The sequence below is a fragment of the Nymphaea colorata genome, chromosome 12 (genome assembly GCF_008831285.2).
Source record: "Nymphaea colorata isolate Beijing-Zhang1983 chromosome 12, ASM883128v2, whole genome shotgun sequence".
Taxonomy (NCBI): Eukaryota; Viridiplantae; Streptophyta; class Magnoliopsida; order Nymphaeales; family Nymphaeaceae; genus Nymphaea; species Nymphaea colorata.
Window position 1 is genome coordinate 9,445,175 of NC_045149.1, and position 19,596 is coordinate 9,464,770.

General features: G+C 36.8%; 1 protein-coding gene across 1 annotated transcript; it reads left to right on the top strand.

The window, feature by feature from the left end:
* Positions 1–4,813: 4,813 nt before the first annotated feature.
* LOC116266185 (heavy metal-associated isoprenylated plant protein 3-like) lies at positions 4,814–8,325 on the top strand. Its single transcript, XM_031647298.2, has 5 exons — positions 4,814–4,974; positions 5,156–5,354; positions 5,477–5,676; positions 6,196–6,295; positions 7,583–8,325. Exons 1-5 carry the CDS (start codon positions 4,966–4,968, stop codon positions 8,095–8,097), a joined length of 1,023 nt encoding a protein of 340 aa, XP_031503158.1. The 5' UTR covers positions 4,814–4,965; the 3' UTR covers positions 8,098–8,325.
* Positions 8,326–19,596: the final 11,271 nt, after the last annotated feature.

Genomic DNA, 19,596 nt, shown 5'->3' on the forward strand with positions numbered 1-19,596 from the left:
TGGGCAGCTTGGCTTATGGTTTTTGGATAATGTGCTCTAAGAATACAATGTTTTTTTTTTAATCCAAAGCTAGCCCTCATAAGGGTTGGCAACATTAATATAGTAATATACTATTACTGTGTCATGAATCTGATTGCTTATTCAAAAAAAAATATTTATTATTGCCAAAAAACACCCTTATGTATTTTATATATTCCAACTTGTGCAAAAAATTGATGCAGATAGAGTTTGAACTGTAGCTGTCAATTTAACACCCAAGCTAAGTCATATGGGTATGGGTTTTAGTACAAGTATGAAAACATAGGCACCCGTATGACAATTTTAAAAAATATAGGTGCAAGAATATGACTATATATATATATATATATATATATATATATATATATATATATATATATATATGAAAGCACTACATGTTAGTAAACAATAAATCCCCCAAAGAGAATGAAAGCTGAGTTAGAAACCAACTAAATCAAGTAAAATTAAGTAGTTTGGATCAGTTCAAATTTTAAAGGTACCTAAGTGTATCCAAGTATCCACTTTGAATATAGCTACGGCGACGCGAGGACTGGAACTAATGGCGGAGCCACATGGTGACTGGTGTAGGCAACTGCCAAGCACCAATCTCTTAAAATTTCTTTATTTTTAAATGGACATTTTTAAACATTATCCTTATATACATATAAGTGCCATTACAAAAAATGAGTATTTTTAAACGAGTACCCCTCCAGCCAATTTTTCTGGCTCTGCCACGGATTTGAACCTTATTAAAGTAGCCATAGGACTTAGCATCCAATGTTGAGATTTTGTTATAACAACCCACTTATGGTGCATACCCCAAACATTTGAATTGTAAGACTTCCTTCAAACATTTTCAAAGCAATCCATGTGAAAACAACATAACTTGCGTGTTCAAATATTTCTGGCCATCTCTTTCTACCGATTTATGTTAAGTGGCTCTTCAAAATAGAAAACAACTTAGATCTTTTCAAACCATCCATGTGAAAAGAACCTAATTTGCATGTTGAACATATTTCTTGCCACACAACTTTCTATCGCTTTTAATGTTGATTGACTCTTCAAAATAGAAAACAACACGGGCGATGTTTAATACCTATTTATGGTAATTAGACTCATTACACACACACACACACACATATATATATATATATATATATATATATATATATATATATATTACCATACTGTTTAGTAAGGGAAGTCTCTTAAATTTGTGTTCAAGAGTACTGTAGACAAAATGTGAACTTCCTAACGTTTTTATAAACACTAATTTAATATAAATTATGTTTTAGTTCAAGTTATTTTGTAAAAAGTTGATCTTTTTGCTATCAAATTTTTTATTTTATAAGATGGGTACATTTTTCAATTATCAAAAAACATTATTAAAGTGAAAAAAAGATTACTAACTTAATGTATGTTTCTTAATAAATCGCTCTTAAGATCATATCTATAAGTTTAGATTTTTAAAAAGTGTTTTAAGAATTAATTTTATTAGGTTTGGTTTTTGTCTCTTATTGAAGTAGTATGGTAACCAACCTTTCATATACATATATAGATACATACATACATATGTGTATAGAGACAATCCAGGGGATGTTAGGTATTATTCGAGGACTAAAAATTAAAAATCCTTTACTGAAATTACCATAAATCCTTGCTAAAAGCCCTATGAATCACTGTTATCTTATAAAACTGTTGTTAATACTCTTGTAATGGTTGAAGAAATTTCCTCGACGTGTCGAGGAAAGTTCTCAAAAGAAATCGTTTGAATCTAAAGTGAAAGAAAAGGAAAAAAGATGCAGCGAGTAGTAAAGCTGGAGAGTCAGCACAAAGCAAGAAAAAGTAAATACAACTTCATTTAAAAAGAGAGAGAGAGAGAGAGAGAGAGAGAGAAGAAGAACTTTTTAAATTTCCACCCCTAACTTTGTTCTATCCCAATCTCCTTTTCTCGTTGAACACATTAAACTCCCCATTACATACAAAATGATAACCTGAAAAGCTGCTGTTCATCTCGAATTACATCACCATCACCAACGAAAAAAAGAAAAACAAAAAAAAGGTGTATCTCGATATTGGAGACCACCCTTTAAGGGAATAAAAGAGTTTTCCTTCATTTTTTTCAGAGCAAAGCTTCCCTTTTTCACCGCTTCAGATCTGCAAAAACTTTTTAGCCCATTATTGTTTAGGATTTCAAGTCAAACCCTTAATCCGTCCGATCTTCAAGACCCATAAACCCGAGTCGTATCGTCTCGTCTCGCCTTCAGCCAGGCGTACCGGGCGCCGACATCGAGGACCCAATCTCGAAAACCGCCGTCCGGACCGAGGCGGGGGGCGTCCGGGAGGGACAGGCGCTCTGACCCGCGCGTGGGGGCAAATCGGTAAATTCATCCGGAAATAATTCACTCATCGGGGCGGGTTTAAATTCGGGGCCTCGCAGAGCAATCACGAGCGCGGGCAGGGGCAGCTGCCCTCCCCAACTCCAAGGTTGGCCCTAATTATTCAAAGCGAGAAAAATATCAGCCCAAGGACGTACTTTTCTGCAAAATATTTAAAAATAAATCCTATTTCTTTGACTGCTGCCATTAATTTATCTGAGGGTGATTAAATTGACCATTCATCTCGAGAAAATAAGATCCGGTCCGCATGGATGGGCACCAGCCTAGGCTCATCACGTGTTTGAATGATCGGACAAAGCGCCCCAATATTGCATGCCATTGATCAATCAAACACATTATTTTTTTGTAACTTACGATTTTTTTTTTCCGACTAATGTTTCATTCTTATTACAGCATTAAATAGTTATTCATATGCATACTAAAATTTTAATAGTTTCCACCTTTGTAAAATTTTAATTATTTTTATATATAGTTTCTTTTTTTAAATGAATTGTTTTAATAATTCCGCTTCCACATTAACCCGGAATCAATGATTCCATTCGGTTTGGAAACTGATTTTAGTGGCATTGAGCACAACCACTGCCACAATGAGGAACACAACCACTCTCTAACAGGTGGATTGTTTTTTACTGTCTTTTCTTTTATGATTTTTAACAACAAAATTGATGTCGCAAATTAAAAAGAAGCAAAACCAATCATCTTTCCAAATTACCAGAAAAAAGTAGCATGACAATGAAAATTCTAATATTAAAGGAGCCTAGGAAAAATGAGTCCCTTCTGTAGCATTCATTCAATAGTGAGTGGCGGGTGTTTCAACTTTGAACTTTGAAGAGTACCCCCCCTCATGGCACATGCAGCAGCCATCCATTTATAAGGAAAAAGACTATTATAGGTCTCCTCTTTTATCTAAAACCCTCTCCCTCCTAATCGCCCATACAAATATTTGGATTCTCAAAATACTGTTCTCGATATTCCTCAATGTCTCCGCTATTCATGCAAATGAAAAAAGCAGATGAATAATCATATGTTTTCGAAAGAAATCGAAGAATTTCTTAAGAATCCTATCAAATCAATTCATTCAGAACTTCATATGGATTCGAATACTATTGAGACGTTCACTAAAGATAAAAAATAACAAGACTTTTTTCATATGGATTCGAATACTATTGAGACGTTCACTAAAGATAAAAAATAACAAGACTTTTTTGGTTGAGAGCAAGCACATAAGTGAGTCACCAACTCAAGTCTAATGTAACTAACCAAGTCTGATGTAAGCACCTAATAAAATTTCTAAATCATCACGTTGTAATTTAAAAATTTCCAAGAAAATTTTTAATGGGCAAGAGTGTGGAGTGGCCCACACCAACCCCATGTTTCTACGCCACTGCATGGCTTCAGGTCTTCATCGGCTCGTCTTCTTTTTCTTTAATCTCATGAATTGGTACACCGGAATATTTTATCTCGCTTCTTATTTTAAGAAGACTCCTTGAAGAGCAGTTGGAGAAATTCATTGGAGTGGAAGTTGAGATCGGTTTGTTTAGATTCAAAATCGATCAACTTGGTCTTCATAACTATATTCTTTTGGCACATGAAATGGAGTTTAAAGATCCAAAAAAACGTGAGGCTCACGTAGTAGTTACTTCGATTTGTGACAAGAATTGCTGGTTGTAATAAACTAGAGCTGTTAATAACTCGTCAAAGGAAGCCAAGCCCACCAAGATGCAAAACACTTGTTTTGTTGGTTCGAGGAGCATAACATAGCTGGTCAGTCAAGTTAATGAGTTGATGAAAATCCAACAGGTAGTTAATTCAATTCTCGAGAACAATATCATTTTTAACTGCAAACAATGGATATTCTACAGTCTAGTCGTTGGCAACTAGGAGTGAACAACAAGTCGAGCTACTCGAACTCAACGAGTTTGAGCTGATTCATTTGCTTAACGAGTCAAGCTTGAGTTCACGAATAGAACTGAAGCCGAGCTGGAGGTTTTATTAATCGAGAGCTGTGGGGAACAGCGGTTCGGCCGAAAAAGAAAAGGGTGAAAATGTAAATTTACTCGATGGTGTGGGACACGTTCGGGCCCACTCCAGGAAAGGCCGAAGAACGCGACACATGCGTGTGCTCCCGCGCGAGGCCCCCATTCGTACTGCGCATCTCCATATGGATCCGTGTGATGATGATGATGATGATAATGAATGATATCATGTCATCTCATGCGGAGGCATGATGGTAGCCATCGCCATCAGGAAGACCATCGTCTTCGTCATCGCCACGAAGGAAATGCGTGAGATGTATGGATGATGATGTGAGCAGGTCGTGGATGAGAGAGATAATGCGTCGCATTCAAACAGTGGAGAGGCGGAGGAGCTTCCCCCTCCTCTCTATTTATGACGGTGCCTCCCGGAGCGTTTCAAGTTTCCCACTCTCTGTTTTCTCTCGGCCAAAAGAGAAAAAAAAAAGAAAAAAGAATTGTTTCCGTTCTCCTTTTTACTGCTCTTCATTCCGGCCATCAGTTTCAGATCGGAGGAGCGAAGCTAAGAGAGAAGAATGGGCGAGGTAGGTCGACTGAATCTCTTCGTTTCTCTCATCTGCATCTTATTCGTTGCTTCTGCCTTTGGCCTTCTTCTTCTTCTTTTGTTTCCCCGGGGGAAAGGGGGGAAGTCCCTTCTCCTTCCATTTGAGGTTGTCGTTCAGAGAGAGTGTGCGTTGAGAAGTGCGGTGGGTTTTGTGAATGCAGAAACAGGGCAAGGAGGAGGGAGAGAAGAAGAAGGACGAGAAGAAGGCGGAGGCGACGAACGAGGAGAAGGGAGATGAGAAGAAGAAGAAGAAGAAGGAAGAGAAGAAGGACGACGGTGGGTTCACCATGGTGATGAAGATGGATTTGCATTGCGAAGGTTGTGCCAGGAGAGTGAAGCACTTCATCAAGAAATGTGATGGTAAAAAGAAACCATTTTCCCCTCCAAATTCATCCACTTTTCGTGGGGGAACCTTTTTTTTTGCTTTTTCTTTTAACCCTTGGAGTTAAATTGGCTGACAAATTTTCTGGTTTTGGAATTAGGGGTGGACGAAGTGAGGATCGATTTGAACAGCAACAAGATAACGGTGGTGGGTATGATGGATGGGCTCAAATTGAAGGAAGGGCTGGAGTCCAAGACGAAGAAGAAGGTGGACATCATCTCCCCCAACCCACTGCCGAAGCCAGCTGAGAAAAAGGAGGAGAAGAAGGTCGAGAAGAAACCAGAGGAGAAGAAGAATGAGGTAGAAATTTTCACAAAATCCCCCGATGAAAATGATTTTCCCGTGGGAAATACATTATCTACTTCTTTGCGCCTTTTAGACGGTCGATTTCCGCGATCTGGCTGGACTTTTCCAGATCTCAGGTGGATTCTGAGGGCGAGAATCTGATGCAATACTTTTCTTTTATATCAAATTTTCGTTTGTTTTTCCTTTGAGAACGACGTTCTGCAAGAAAGAGCGGGTCAAATTTGGAAATTCTTGAGGGATCTCCATCGTGTCATAAAACTAGCAAAAGTTTCTTACAGGGTTGGGGTTGGTAAGAGAATTGGTTTCTCAGAGTTTTGTTGTGTGGGACGGAATTACCCTCCCGAAATCTTCAGTTAATTTGGTGGTTTTACTCCTCTCCCACTCTTCCATGTAAATTCTAGTTTTGATAGCTTGGTAATTCCATCTAATGAAGCGGGAAACAAAGAAAATGATGCCTTATCTGATAATGGATGTTTTTCTTTTTGGTGGGTGGTTGCCGGAAAAAATTAAAAGAAGCAAGCGCCGCCGCCGGTGAAGGTTGTGGTCTTGAAGATCAGGTTGCACTGCGACGGTTGCATCCAGAAGATCAAGCGCATCATCGGCAAGATCAAGGGTATCTCTTTCTCTCTCTCTCTCTCTCTTTTGCTTGAAATGGTGAGAGATCTGGTAAATTTTTAGTGTTGTTACTGTAGCATGCTTCCTGAAACCCGAACGTTTGACGCAAAAAACCAATCACGAACTAAAACTCTACCCGGAAAACGAGAAACCATTAGAAATATTTGATTTCATCACCATTCTTAAGATCTTCGTTAAGAAGTTCAAACACCATTTGGCTCTGTATGGTTTAAAATATTCAAATTAACTCTTCAAAAGATGTATTCATTATGCTTCTCCCTGAATTTTGAGTAGCTGGTTTTCCTTCGAGTTTCCTCCTCGTTTCTAGATGCCGTCTTCTTTGTTCTTCGTATCTGTTTTAGAGAGTTTTTTTTCGTGGGTCTCATGACCCGAGTCGCGAGTCGTCTTTGTTGGTGTCCTAGCCAGCAGGAACGCGTTTTCTGGGAAGGCAAATGGGTCGGATTTGATACTTGAGTTTTGTCGTTTATAGCCGTCTCGGATCCGAAAGAACCCTTCTGGAACCTGGTTGCGGGAAAATCTCCAGAAAGTAGTAGTAATATCTGCAGTTCCATTCACATTTCTAGAGCTTTCATTCTTTTATCTCCACATTACATTTCCGAAGAAGATAATTTTTTTTGTTGGACGAGGTTTTTCTATCACAAAAATAAAAAATAATTCTCTCTCGTCAGTAGAACATTTTACGAAAAGAAAGTTTACAATATTGGCTTTTTCGAAGTTGGTGCTTTGGTGGGGAGCCGGTAGCTAGGTGTAGATTTGGGGAATTAGCGGTCAAACTACTATTTATTGTGGTTTAATTTGTGAGAGTGACGTTGGTATGGTACTTAGGAAAAGGCACGTAAATGTTTCTTTGTTGTTCGCTTGCAGTAAAAATGGATTTGATAAGTCTCGTCTCCTTCTTAATTATTAGTTGGCCGTTGAAGTCTTGAAAGAATTGAATATTTGAATGCCCCCGGATTTCCAAATCCATGATCCCCAAACAGGCCAAATATCAGTGCCCAAACGCAGGCCAAGTAGATGGATCACATGTTCTGTCTAGAGATCGTTTTTCTTCTTCTAGTGGCAATTGATGGTTTTGAAACGGAAATCAGGTCTTCATATGGAAGAAAGTCTGATTGATTCTCTTAATTTTACGTTCCACGAATTTCCTCTGTCCAAAAGATACTCTCCTAAAAGATCCCCACTTGTTAAAATGCAATATGCTGAATTTCGGTGATGCCTGCGTCCGAATCCTCGAATCTCACACTCATGGGGTCGGGAATTGCAGGTGTGCAGAGCGTGGCTGTTGAAGACGCAAAGGATCTGGTCACCGTGAAGGGCACCATGGACGTCAAGGCCTTGCCGGAGTACCTCAAGCTGAAACTAAGAAGGGGTGTGGAGATCGTGTCTCAGAAGGAAGAAGCGGGCGGTGGAGGCGAAAAGAAAGGGGGCGGCGAGAAGCCCAAAGAAGGTGGTGGAGACAAGAAGGATGGTGGTGACAAGAAGAAAGATGGTGGCGGCGAGAAGAAAGATGGAGGGAATGGCAAGAAAGACGGTGGGGGCGACAAGAAAAAGGACGGGGATGGCGGCGAGAAGAAGAAGGACGGCGACGGCGGGGAGAAGAAGAAACCGGTGGAGGATGCAGCGGCGGCGCCGGATGCCAAGAAGGAGGAAGCGGCCAAGGTGGAGGTAAACAAGATGGAGTACCAGTATTCCCACTACGGTCCGGCGTACGCGGTAGAATACGTGCATGCGCCACAGTTATTTAGCGACGAGAATCCAAACGCCTGCTCCGTCATGTGAAGGGGGAGCACCGTAAGCCGCCGCTGATCCGCAAATATAATTGTAGATAAAGAAAGATTTTAGGTGTTAGTGAAAGGAAAGATGATGAGGACTGAAGATATATGAGGAGCCCTAGTGTATGCAAAATATATTTTTCCTTTTCGTTGTATTACTTTGGTTGCCCTTGTTCCATTCACATTTCAAAATTTTGTATCTTCGTTGCTAAAATGTTGCATCCTGCTTCTCCTCCGTCGACTTTCTGTTATATATATATATATGTGTGTATATATAGTTGGGGGTCTTAGTTGAAAATTTTGAATGAGAGAGAGGGAGAGAGAGAGAGATGTCTTTAATCTTACATGGCTGCTGTTAGGATGTTAAGAGGGTGAAGAATGTTTGACAACTTGTGAAATTCTTTTGGGGTTGGCAAGGATGAGATATTTTAAGTCCCACGTTTGAGTCGCCCTCGGTGTTGCAGTTGGGCGCGCGGGATCTATTTTGTAGCTTTTTTTAAATGGTTTCATTTCTGCGTCAACCTAGGGCGTGTTTGAATGGGGGAGAAAGGAAATTTAGGGAGTTGAAAAGTACCTCTGTCATTCAAAGACACGTGATCAAGCGTCACGATGTTGTCATCACAACTAAAAGATTTTGTCTCGTGCATCAAACTCTCATCCCCTTCTCAAATACATTCTCACTAGACCCAGAGCCTTTGATGAGAAGAATGTTATGTGTTCGTTTCAAGAACATCAATTTTTTTGTTCTGCAAAGCATTGTATGTATTACGTACAGCGTTTGATTGTTAGATATAAAAACACCATCTATAAACAACATTATGTTTCTTAAACGTGAACCGGAAGCAAACCGACCTCAAACGTGTTAATTTCTCAATAAAAGAGGAGAGATTTGTTTTACTTATGATGTTAAAAGAGGCTGAAAAGAAAAGAAAATAAAAATGAAGACAATTTTGTTTGTGTTTGGATAAGAGGAAATGGAAAGGAAAGATGTCTCCCCTTTTATTCTCTTTCCCTCTACAAATTGATTGTTTTGGATGGAAACGAAAAACTTTTTTCAAAGTGACAATTTTGCCTTTTTTTCTCTCTCTCTTTCATTTGTCAATTACTATTTTCGCATATCATTTTTTAGTTAGTTGTATTTTGATCTTTATTAAGTTTTAGTGTATTTAAAACGTTTTTTACTTAAAATAAAAATATATTTATAATCGAATTGAGGGTGTTAGGGGCATTACTGTAAATTAATTTAAATCATTTTTTTATTTTTTTCTATTCAAACATGCTTTTAGAATAATTCATTTCCTTTCCTTTCCTTTCCTTTCTTTTTCCTTCATTAATCATTTTTTTTTGTTTTTGATTGTTTAATTTTTTTTCCCCTTTCATCCATCCAAATATAGTGGAAGCATCCCACAAGCTTAGTTTTTGGTTTGACTGAGCAGTTTAAATGTTTTAGTGGGAAACCCTCTCTAACCAAGGGGAGACAGGGAGAATCTATGGGTCCCAATGGGACACTCCCACCCTTCTTGGTCACATGTAAATTCACCTCCTAAAGCGCCTTGTATCAAAAGAGGATTATCTCGTTTCAAATTTTCTCAAAGTGAGCAGAAGGGAATCCCACCGCCCGATTGAAAGCTAAGAACCTCTTCCCCCGGGTAGTGTTTGATGGCCAAAAATTTTCTTGTAGCTCAAGAAATAAAATTCAAATTTTCAAAGTATCTACAGTTTATCAAATACAGATTTTTTTTTTTACCATTAATGTAAAAATCGGGAACATATTTCCGAAAATCTGTTTCCACCACGATCGTGAGAAGAGGGAAGGAGGCGGAGGCGGAAGAAGGGAAGGAGGGAGGAGAAAGAAAGGGAAGGAGGCGGAGGCAGAAGGAGGGAGGAGGAAGAAAGGGAAGGAGGGAAGGGAGGCCGAGGAAGAGGGAGGAGGAAGGAGGGAAGAGGGCGAAGGAAGAAGGAAAAAGAGACCCAAAGGCATTCCCCCTTCCCTTCTTCAGCCTCCTTCCATTTCTTCCTCCTCCCTCCTTCCCTTCTTCTGCCTCCCTCTTCTTCCCTCCTCCCTCCTTCTTTTATTCCACCTCCCTCCTTCCCTTCTTCCTCCTCTTTTTTTTCCATTCCCTTGCATCTTCGTCCCAGGTACGCCCAAGCCCTTGCTCGGCTAGTGGTTTTCCCGCCGTGGATCCTCCACTTTGGCTGCTACTTTCCCATTTTCACCGATTCTTCCTCCTTCCGCAAAAATTTGTTTCAGAAAAATAATTCCAAGTTAACAAACACAACATAGTTTTGAAAATGTAAAATTTTATTTCTCAAAAACCAATTTCAAAAATAATTTTCTGGAAACTTCTTTCCAAAAACATATTTCTGCCATCACACGCTACCCCAGTGTCCAAGGTCGCTCCAATATTTTGGAGATGCACCGTGTTACACGTCAACTAACGCATTTGCAGAACAATAGCCTTAGGCAGAGCCAGAGAGTCAGTAGGGGCCATGGCACCAACTTTAAACAAATTTAAATTAAAAATTTTTTACTAAATATTCTAAAAATTTTAATATGGCTCTGGTTTGGTTCCATCACTTACATGAACTTAGTGCCCATAAGAATTTTTCTGATATCTCTATGCGAAACTCTAAAGAGAGTCTCTTGAGAAGAGTGGTATAACCCCTAAAATGCAAACCTGGTTATATGCATCATACTGATGTACGTATGGTTATTGACTAAAATACCCTCAATTACCATTGAAGAAAAAAAAACTTTTTGTAAAGACAAAATTAAAAATTTGAAAAAGTAGGAAACTATGGAGGACATTTCTAAATTACCAAAATATTCTTTCTTCCTTTACTACATGCACAAAGTGTTCGGTGTACACATAACTTTTTCTCCCTAAAATGTGCCCGCCCCACTTTAGGATGTCAATTAGTGTCTTTGAACTCTTCCTATATCCAAGCTGAAAATTAAATAAAACCCTTAATAATTCCCATCAATCTCTGACAGGGACACACTAACAGCTAGATTAGTATAATTTACATATTTATACACTCCTTCCTTATTCATCTTAACAAGTAAACGATGGATTCACAAGTAAAAGGGCGTAGAGGAGAAGGTCCATATTGCCAAAATATTCCAAAATGATAAACTCAAGCAACCTTTTTCTCCTTTTAATACTTTATCTTCAAGGCTTCCTTATCACTTCAATCAACAAGAAATCAAAAATTAAAACCACACATCTTGCACACACGATCTGGGTATGTGCGCGTGGGCCAGGGCGGAGCCCAAATTTTTTTATAAGGGAGAGCAAATTAAAGTTTGTAAATTTTAACTAGGGCCGAAATATCATTTTTCAAAATTTCTATACAAAACAGATGAAATATTCTAAAGTTTACATATAATTATTTAAAAAAACTTTTTTGAGGTGGGGCTAGGGCCCATGTAGGTACTACTCTGGCTCCACCTCTGCATGCACGCATGCACACACACAGCCTTAACACTCTTCTATATCAACAACTACTCCGTTTTATTAAGATTATCGCACGAATAATGAAAGGGTATGTTTAATTTATTGAGGACACTTTCCAAGGTACGTAGCTTAAACTAATCTTCCCACGAATCCATATGAATAAATTAACAGAAGGGATCACGTAGATTGATTGAATGAAGAGGTTAACCAAGGGAGAAAAGAACTCCTAGATCTCATCCCACGCTTGGAATCCAAAGATCATGATTTCATCCTCTTCGTTTTTTGTTCCCAAGGAACTACCAACTTGGTTTTGATAAATAGTTCCTTATGAATCTTTGCTTTCTTCTTTGGAAGAAAGAAAGAAATAAAAATGAAACTCGAGAAGAAAGAAAACAGGTTGCGGCTTTAACTGGTCACTGCGGCTGCCCGTCAAAGGAGTGGACATCCGTAACATGGTATATCTGATGGAAGCAGTCGAAATTGAGATTATTTTATCATGAAATGACTGCTCGCTCCATGACTTTTGAGATTATTTTATCATGAAATGACTGCTCGCTCCATGACTTTTGAGATTATTTTATCATAAAATGACTGCTCTCTCTCCATGACTGCAACCCCTTCATCGTTGCAGGCTCATCGCCAGCGGTTGTTGTTTATATAAATAAAATTGGATTTTTCAGCTTTTCTTTCTCTTATTTTACTTGGGAAACGGAGGTGGGGCTTCGATTATTTTTTAATTTTTGACAATCATTTTTTCATAATACTATATATAAATAAGAAAATTGAATGATGAGTCATTCACTAGGACCATTTGAATGTGATTGATCCTCATGAGCGAGCTGAGTAGCCGAGTCACCATTCAATTTAACGACACAAAGCCATTGCTTTCATTTGTCTTTGTTGATTTACATGGAATTTCTTTTCCCACGACTGACCAACAGTTAATGCTGTTTTTACAGTTTTTGACGAAGTTGCTCTATTTTTTTACTGGTTATTTTTTCATTTCATGAAATGGCCCCAGTGCTCTTCACGAAATTAATTTGAAGGACATCTGTTTTATTTCATACTTTTAAAGAAACCTTATTTAGAAAAATATTAGTTTTATTAGCTGCCTACGAGTTTTATTTACTGGGGCTTCAACTATTGAGATCAAGTTCTACTGCTGTTCCAAAGGTTTATGAAAAGTTTTTATTTCATCACATGTCATTTTCTTCATATTGCCACACTATCATGCAATAGTCTCTGAGAGGACATGATTTAATAATGAAGAGGACACAAATTCTGGTCATAGGACAATAAAAACATATTTAAACATATAAATTAATCTGTAGTTCAGATATTGCTGTCTCAAAAGTGACAGATTGAAAAGGTCAGGGAACACAATTTTGAACTCAATGATTTTGGTGGCAGTCTGAATTAAATAAATTGGAGATTATGTAAACTGAAATAATTAAAATGAAAGTAAAACAATAAAACAGAAATAACCTCAAAATGAAAAAAAAAAAAGTGAAATAAGAAACAACTATAAAAAGAGATTTAAAACCAGACGATGTTGTAACTGTTGGCTCATATAAAAGGTTCCCTTCACAGTGTTTTGTTTTGTCAGCTCGTACAGTAAGTAATAGCTGCCACCAAAAAGAAAATTGAGTCCGGCAATAATAACACATTCTTACTATCTTATAAATTTACCGTAGAAATGAAAGTAGATTCGAAAAAAATTTTGTCAAGTATTTTATGAATCCGAACCAGTTTTTATAAAACAATAACACTGTCTTATTGTTTTCAAAAAGCCCTTAATGGTAATAGTCTGAGCGACAACCACTGTCCCTCCATCTCCATTATTTGAGAGAGAATCTAATTATTCTCTCTAAGTACAGAATTTTATTTCATACGTAATTTTAATTCTTATGTATGGTACATATGCATCATCCTTGCTTGAGTGAATGAATGAAGTCACCTTGTTTCTCAAAAAGAAAAATTTTACTGCACTGGGTCTAATTTATAATGAAGTTACCTTATTACTCAAAAGAACATTCTACTGCATTACATTACCCCTAATTTATATGTAACGATGAAATAAATACATTTAATAAACTTTTTTTGGGATGAATAGGATAAGTATTTCATCTTACCGATTAAAAGAGAGCCAAAGTTTTTATCCAACTCCTTCTCACTTTAAGGTACGTGACTTTCTTTTGGTGCTTAGAAGTGCTACGTTCTCCCATTACGTGTCGATGACCTTTTATAAAAATTCAAAACAGAAACTGACTGCCTATCAGTTTTTGTCTCGCCTTTTAAACCAATCCATTCGACTGATGGCGCTTGCTATATTATGTGCAACATAGGGACAAAACAATTAAACCAGCGCATCTACAAAAGAGAGTGAGTCATCGATCCTTTACTTAGATTCTTATGAAATGTCATATCTTTTCAGAGACGACGTTTCAGAACACAGCTTTTCCATGACTTGTCCGTTGGACCTGTTAAAAAAACCCCTCAAGTTTCACCTCAAGGTTGAAGACCATTTATTCAAAGCAGTTGAAATGATCCTATCAGATATCTAGAAACTCAGGTTTCACGCAAGTGTTGTTAAAGATCAGTCACGCCAAATCCCGGGGCAGAGGCCGTGTGGGCAATTGCGTATACAGACCCACAAAAATTTACTGATTTTGATATGGATATTCTACCATAAGTTTTCTGATGTAAATATTGGTATTTTTTGTAAACTTAAAATTTTATAATTGATGCCCGTTAGCCTGAATCTTCTTGCTTCGCCCCCTACCTGAATCACACGATTTTAACTGAATCAGTGAAAAAAAAGGAAAGGTTCCAGTGTGGGAATTGATTAAGGTTACGTGATTGTATTAACCAAAAATTTACTGATAAGTTTATCATTTGGTGAACATTTAATAACGACGTTAATTATTTCTCCTAGATAACTTTACAAATAATCTCTGTTTGTTAGTTTTTAACACACCCTTATTGTTTTATTTTCTCTTATTATTGTGGGTTTTCAAAATTTCAAAGCTTAAATTTCAAATCATTAAATAATCTGTATTTTATATGAAAGGAAATGATCATGTTGGAAAACTTTAATAATTCTGGGTGAGTTAAAAGGAGTACCATTCGCTCTTACTCTCTCACGGTTTATGGTTGAGTTTTGCCCAATGCATGTCAGCCAATATAATGCTTATAACATGTCCAGATGATAAAGGTTTAATTTCATCGCCACTAAATTATAGTATTCTCCTTGGACAGAAAACTTTAATGGCACTGTAAAAAAAAACATTCTTCCAAAATATTATCGGTGTTCTTATAATATCGGGCAACGTGTAGGACTTGGAATGAAACTGTATTGTTCACTCAGGCCTGCCCCTGCCGACAGTTTAGAGATCCATTTCATATTAGTCTTTTCTGGATGTTAGTGTAAAAACAAGTTCAATTTCGGAAAAACTTTAATATTTCTAGATCTCAGACATTTTGAATCCATCTCCACATGCGCTGTTGGTTTAATTTAAGTCACACAACAAGACGGTACTTATTACCAAAGTCGGCTTGAATTGGCTGATTTCGAGTGGAATTGGTGCAAATCAATATGATTCGAGGACTGATATAAGAGTAGTTAAATTAAATTTAAATATTTTAGAGTATTTTAATAAATTGATTATTTTTTAGTTTGTACAATTCATTTAGTTTCTATAATTATTTATCAATAGATTTTGCTTGATTTGGTCGATCCTTCATTATTGGCGGGGCCTCACCACCTCACGAAAAGATGCGGTTTTTTATTAGCTAAATTTTTTGCTAATTTTTTGAATTTTAAAAAGGATAGGGTCCTTTCAATCTTTTAAAGTACTTAGCCTTTTAAGTATATAAGAGGTGTATTTCATCCTACTGTACAGCCGAAGCTCGGCTCAATCTTTCTTCATATCTGTCAGACCTGTTTTTTGTGTTTTAAGGTGTGTCTCTACTATATTTTAACTTCAATATTGATCTCATCATGTTATGAATTTCAACACAATTGACTTCCATCCACACAAGAAAACAATCCTCAAAGGACCAACAAAATGATCATGCCTAGCACCTAAGCCAAGCTAGGGGCAAAGGCAGGTGTGGGCAATTGCCCACACAGGCCTACAAAAAGAATGTTTATTTCCATATTGAAATATCATCCTCGTTTTTTTATTTGCATATTTGCATACAGGTGCTTATTAAGAATTTATAATTATATGGCTAGTGCGCCTTGACCAAAACTTTTTGGCTCTACCCCCAAGTCAAGCCCACTGCAATGATAATTATGCATGGTGCAAAAGATATAGACAGACATGAAAGCTAGCACTAACTATAAAGGGCTTTTTAATTAACTTTTTAGCTTGGAGGTGTAAGACCTTGGGAATTTCACATTTAAAAAAGAAATCTAGACAGAGCGACCCTACATTCAACAAAATAAATGCAAAGAACAAGATCAGCCTTTGATGTGTAAGATATATATTGGAAGGAGAAGTGGACCAACATCAATAGCATAACATTCTTTGGGCCTAAGCAGTATATACTTTTTCTTTCTGGCCAACCCACCGACGGTTTAATGGTGTCGGGAAAAGAGAGAAAGGAAAAAATCAACTTTACTTTTTGGTGAGTAATTTAAAGAGACATTGCACGTATAAAGTGAGGCCTATTGATGACTTAGGGCTGCTGACCTTTTCGCTCATAATTCTCTCTCGCAGCCCATTAACTCCATGAGAAAGTTGTGTGCGCACTGCGCATGGTACCCAATAAGGAAGAGAAGAAGGATATTTTGAAAATTTGTTAATTTTTTTTTGTAGTCTTTTTATTCTTAGTTTTGTAAGTTTTTTTTAGTGTGAATTGTGAACTTTTTAGTCATTAACCATACTTATGCACAAAAATTCATGCACTTGGTGGACTTTGCATGCGTTGAGTTGCAAACTCTAGCAAATGCAACACCCGAGTTGAACAAACTAGAACCTTAGAGGCATAACAACATGACCTTGCGGTTTTTACGCCAAAGGCACTTTACCATAAATAAAAGTTGAAAAAAATATATATATCTCTTTAGAAAAAAAAAATCAATGACCAAATCCTGCACTCAGGACATGATCTAGCGAACATTGAACGTTGCAAAAGAATGTGTATTCATTAAATAAATTGAACCAAGATAGATCATCCATGCCAAGGAGAGCTACCTATATTGCGAACATGGTCATATGCATCACACCGGTGCATGAATTTTCATGCGTAAGTATGGTTAATGACTAAAATGCTTTTAGTTCACATTGAAAAAGAAAACTTTTTGTAAAGATAAAAATGAAAAAAAAAAAAGGTTATGAAGGACATTTTTTTTTTAAATTTCCCAACACACCCATTGCTCTTTTAAGGCGCTTGCAACAGCACCCACAACTTTCTCTAACAGGCTAGTTGTTGGTTTTAGGCTTCAAAAAATTGAGTTGCATAACCAAGTTTCTTGTCTGTTGAGAAGACCTTAATTAGCAAGCTGGCCAACCCAGTTTGTCTGTTAAAAACCAACACAACTGCATCTTGCAACAGAGAAGGGAAAACCAGTACTGCTCCTACTGAATATATATATATATATATATATATTCCAATTGAGATGCAAATCGAGTGAAACGATATTCATGCCAATGATTTTAAGTTTCGGATCAATTGGCTAGGTTGGAGTCGAGAATCAAACGCAAATTAGGCTATTATGAACCAGATAAGGTTATATATTTGGGGTTTGGAATGACTAAAATGGACCTGTTTTAAAAGAAAGAGACCAGCTCTATAAAGGTAAGAATAAAAGATGATTTTTCATGTGAGGAGGTAGAATGTAATTTTTTCGCGGAAACAATTGTGTAAAGGGAAAACTCTAGTGTTTTAATACTTTTTTTGGTTTATTTGAGAAAATTGTCCACCCTTGAATCCTAAAGGGCTGTTTTGTGAGTGTTTTATAAATGTATTTCAAAATTAGGGTAGATTCAGTAGACATTTTGTTCAAGTGTTCTATGAATGTACTTTAATTTTGAAGTGAATTCATGAAATACTCATACCTACAAATTTTAAGGGATCGTTTGACAACAATAACATATTGTTACTGTTAGGGATGTCAACAGATCAGATTCAAATCAGATATATCTTTAACCATAGATAAAAAACTTCATAAACAAATCCGAGTCCAAAATCCAATTTTACAATCCGAATCCGATTTTTATATTCATATTGAATCCAAATTTTGAACTAGATTTTGCCAATTTTCAAAATGTAATAAGATTAGATACAAGATATTTGCCTACAAATGAATCCATATCGTAATCTATTTGGATATTTATGTATATCTAAATCCGAATCTGATCAGATGCCATTTATTAAATCCAAATCTGATCCGATTTCTAAATCAGATGTAAAATTTTTTTACATATCTTATTTTTTTCGGATCGGTTCGATCAAATAGCCTATTCTAATATGATGTATTGACATCCCTAGTTACTATCTTATGAACCTGCCTCTAAAAGATATTGTATATTCATAGTGTTTTATGAAGTTACCCCACTCAAAGACAAGTTTATTAAGCAGTAACATAGTGTTATTATCGCCAAGCAGTTTTAAGGGTGGATTTGATGCTCACACAAAAAAAATCCATAAAAAAAGGTCTTAGAATAGGGTGGAGTTTTTTTTCCCCACACTATTCCAATTTTAAACTTTTCAAAAGAAGAAGGTCATGCAGCCATTGCCGTTCATAGTTTAAAGGAAAATATTTCTGCAAAAATTTGAAAGTCTAACAAATTAAGCAATTGTTAAATTGAAAAAGAGAAAAAAAAAACCTGCTTTCGTCATGCTAAGATCATGATTGAAATGTGATGACACTAAAATTAGGTCTACATTTTACTCCAATAGATGCCAAGATTTGCTCAGCATTCCTCCCACGTTTACCTGGAGTTGGTGCTGTAACGCTTGCGCTGCACAAACTAAAAGAAGAAAAACTCACAAAGTTCAAAGCACAGTGATCCACAAGTACTCCAGCCAGATAAGTCAAGCTCAGCAACTTTTTAGCAAAAAAAGAATTTGGGTACGCCTCGATTTCTGTTTCATCCTTGAAAAGGACAAAATAAACGGGACGTCATTTTTCATATTCCGTGAAATGACATTTCAAGGCCTGTTCGTCTTTTTTATTGCATATATTGTCACGAGGAAGGTTGGTGATGCATCTAGATAGAAAAGGTATTCGACCAAATAATTTAACAATGAATGTTCACTTTAGTGAAAAGAAAAAAAAAAAAAATTCAAAGGTGTTGGTGCAATGTATGGGATGGGATTGGCAAGTGGTTTGTGTTTGTTTTTAATTTTCAAAACATCAATTTTAAGTGCTGAAAAAAAAAAAAAAAGTTATTGATGTACAAGTTAAAACATAATGAAAATCATATTCCGAGGCTTTCAAAGAAGACCTTATAACCTATTGAGATGGTGGAAGCTTTAGCTTTGTTTTAGGGTTTAGGATGAAATACTATTATTCACTTGAAAGAAAAGAAAAAAAAGAAGAAAAAAACCTTGAAAAAATGAAACGCCTATAGCACTACGGAGCGTGTTTGACCCGTTTCATTTGTGTGGCATTTGGTTTCCCTAAGCCGTTTTCGTATGAAAATTGGACTCTTCTTGGTCGGGGTTGAAACCACCTATTCGTCATCTAGGAAAGCAATTCGTGGAGCCCATGAAACATTGAAATGGAAGTGGCCCCTTACATTTCTCATGTGAAAGCCCAAACCATGTTGATGCCATGGAACGACTTTTTGCCCGCTTTTATTATTCAATTATCCAAGTTTAAATTCGAATCAATTTTTTTTTTAAACTGCAATTCATCTATTATGAGCCACATCTATGAATCTATTTAGGTGACAACAAATAAATTTGCTTTTATTTGTGGGTTTAGAACTTAAGAAAACTGTATTAAACTAAGATACAAAACTTGAGATTAATTACAAGAAGATTAGGCAGACACCAATTAGATTATACTAAGACGGGCACTTTGAAAAATATGA

Coding starts and splice junctions, on each gene's coding strand:
- LOC116266185 (XM_031647298.2), top strand. Junction 5,355..5,476: donor CTTCATCAAGAAATGTGATG/GTAAAAAGAAAC, acceptor TTTTGGAATTAG/GGGTGGACGAAGTGAGGATC. Junction 6,296..7,582: donor CATCATCGGCAAGATCAAGG/GTATCTCTTTCT, acceptor CGGGAATTGCAG/GTGTGCAGAGCGTGGCTGTT.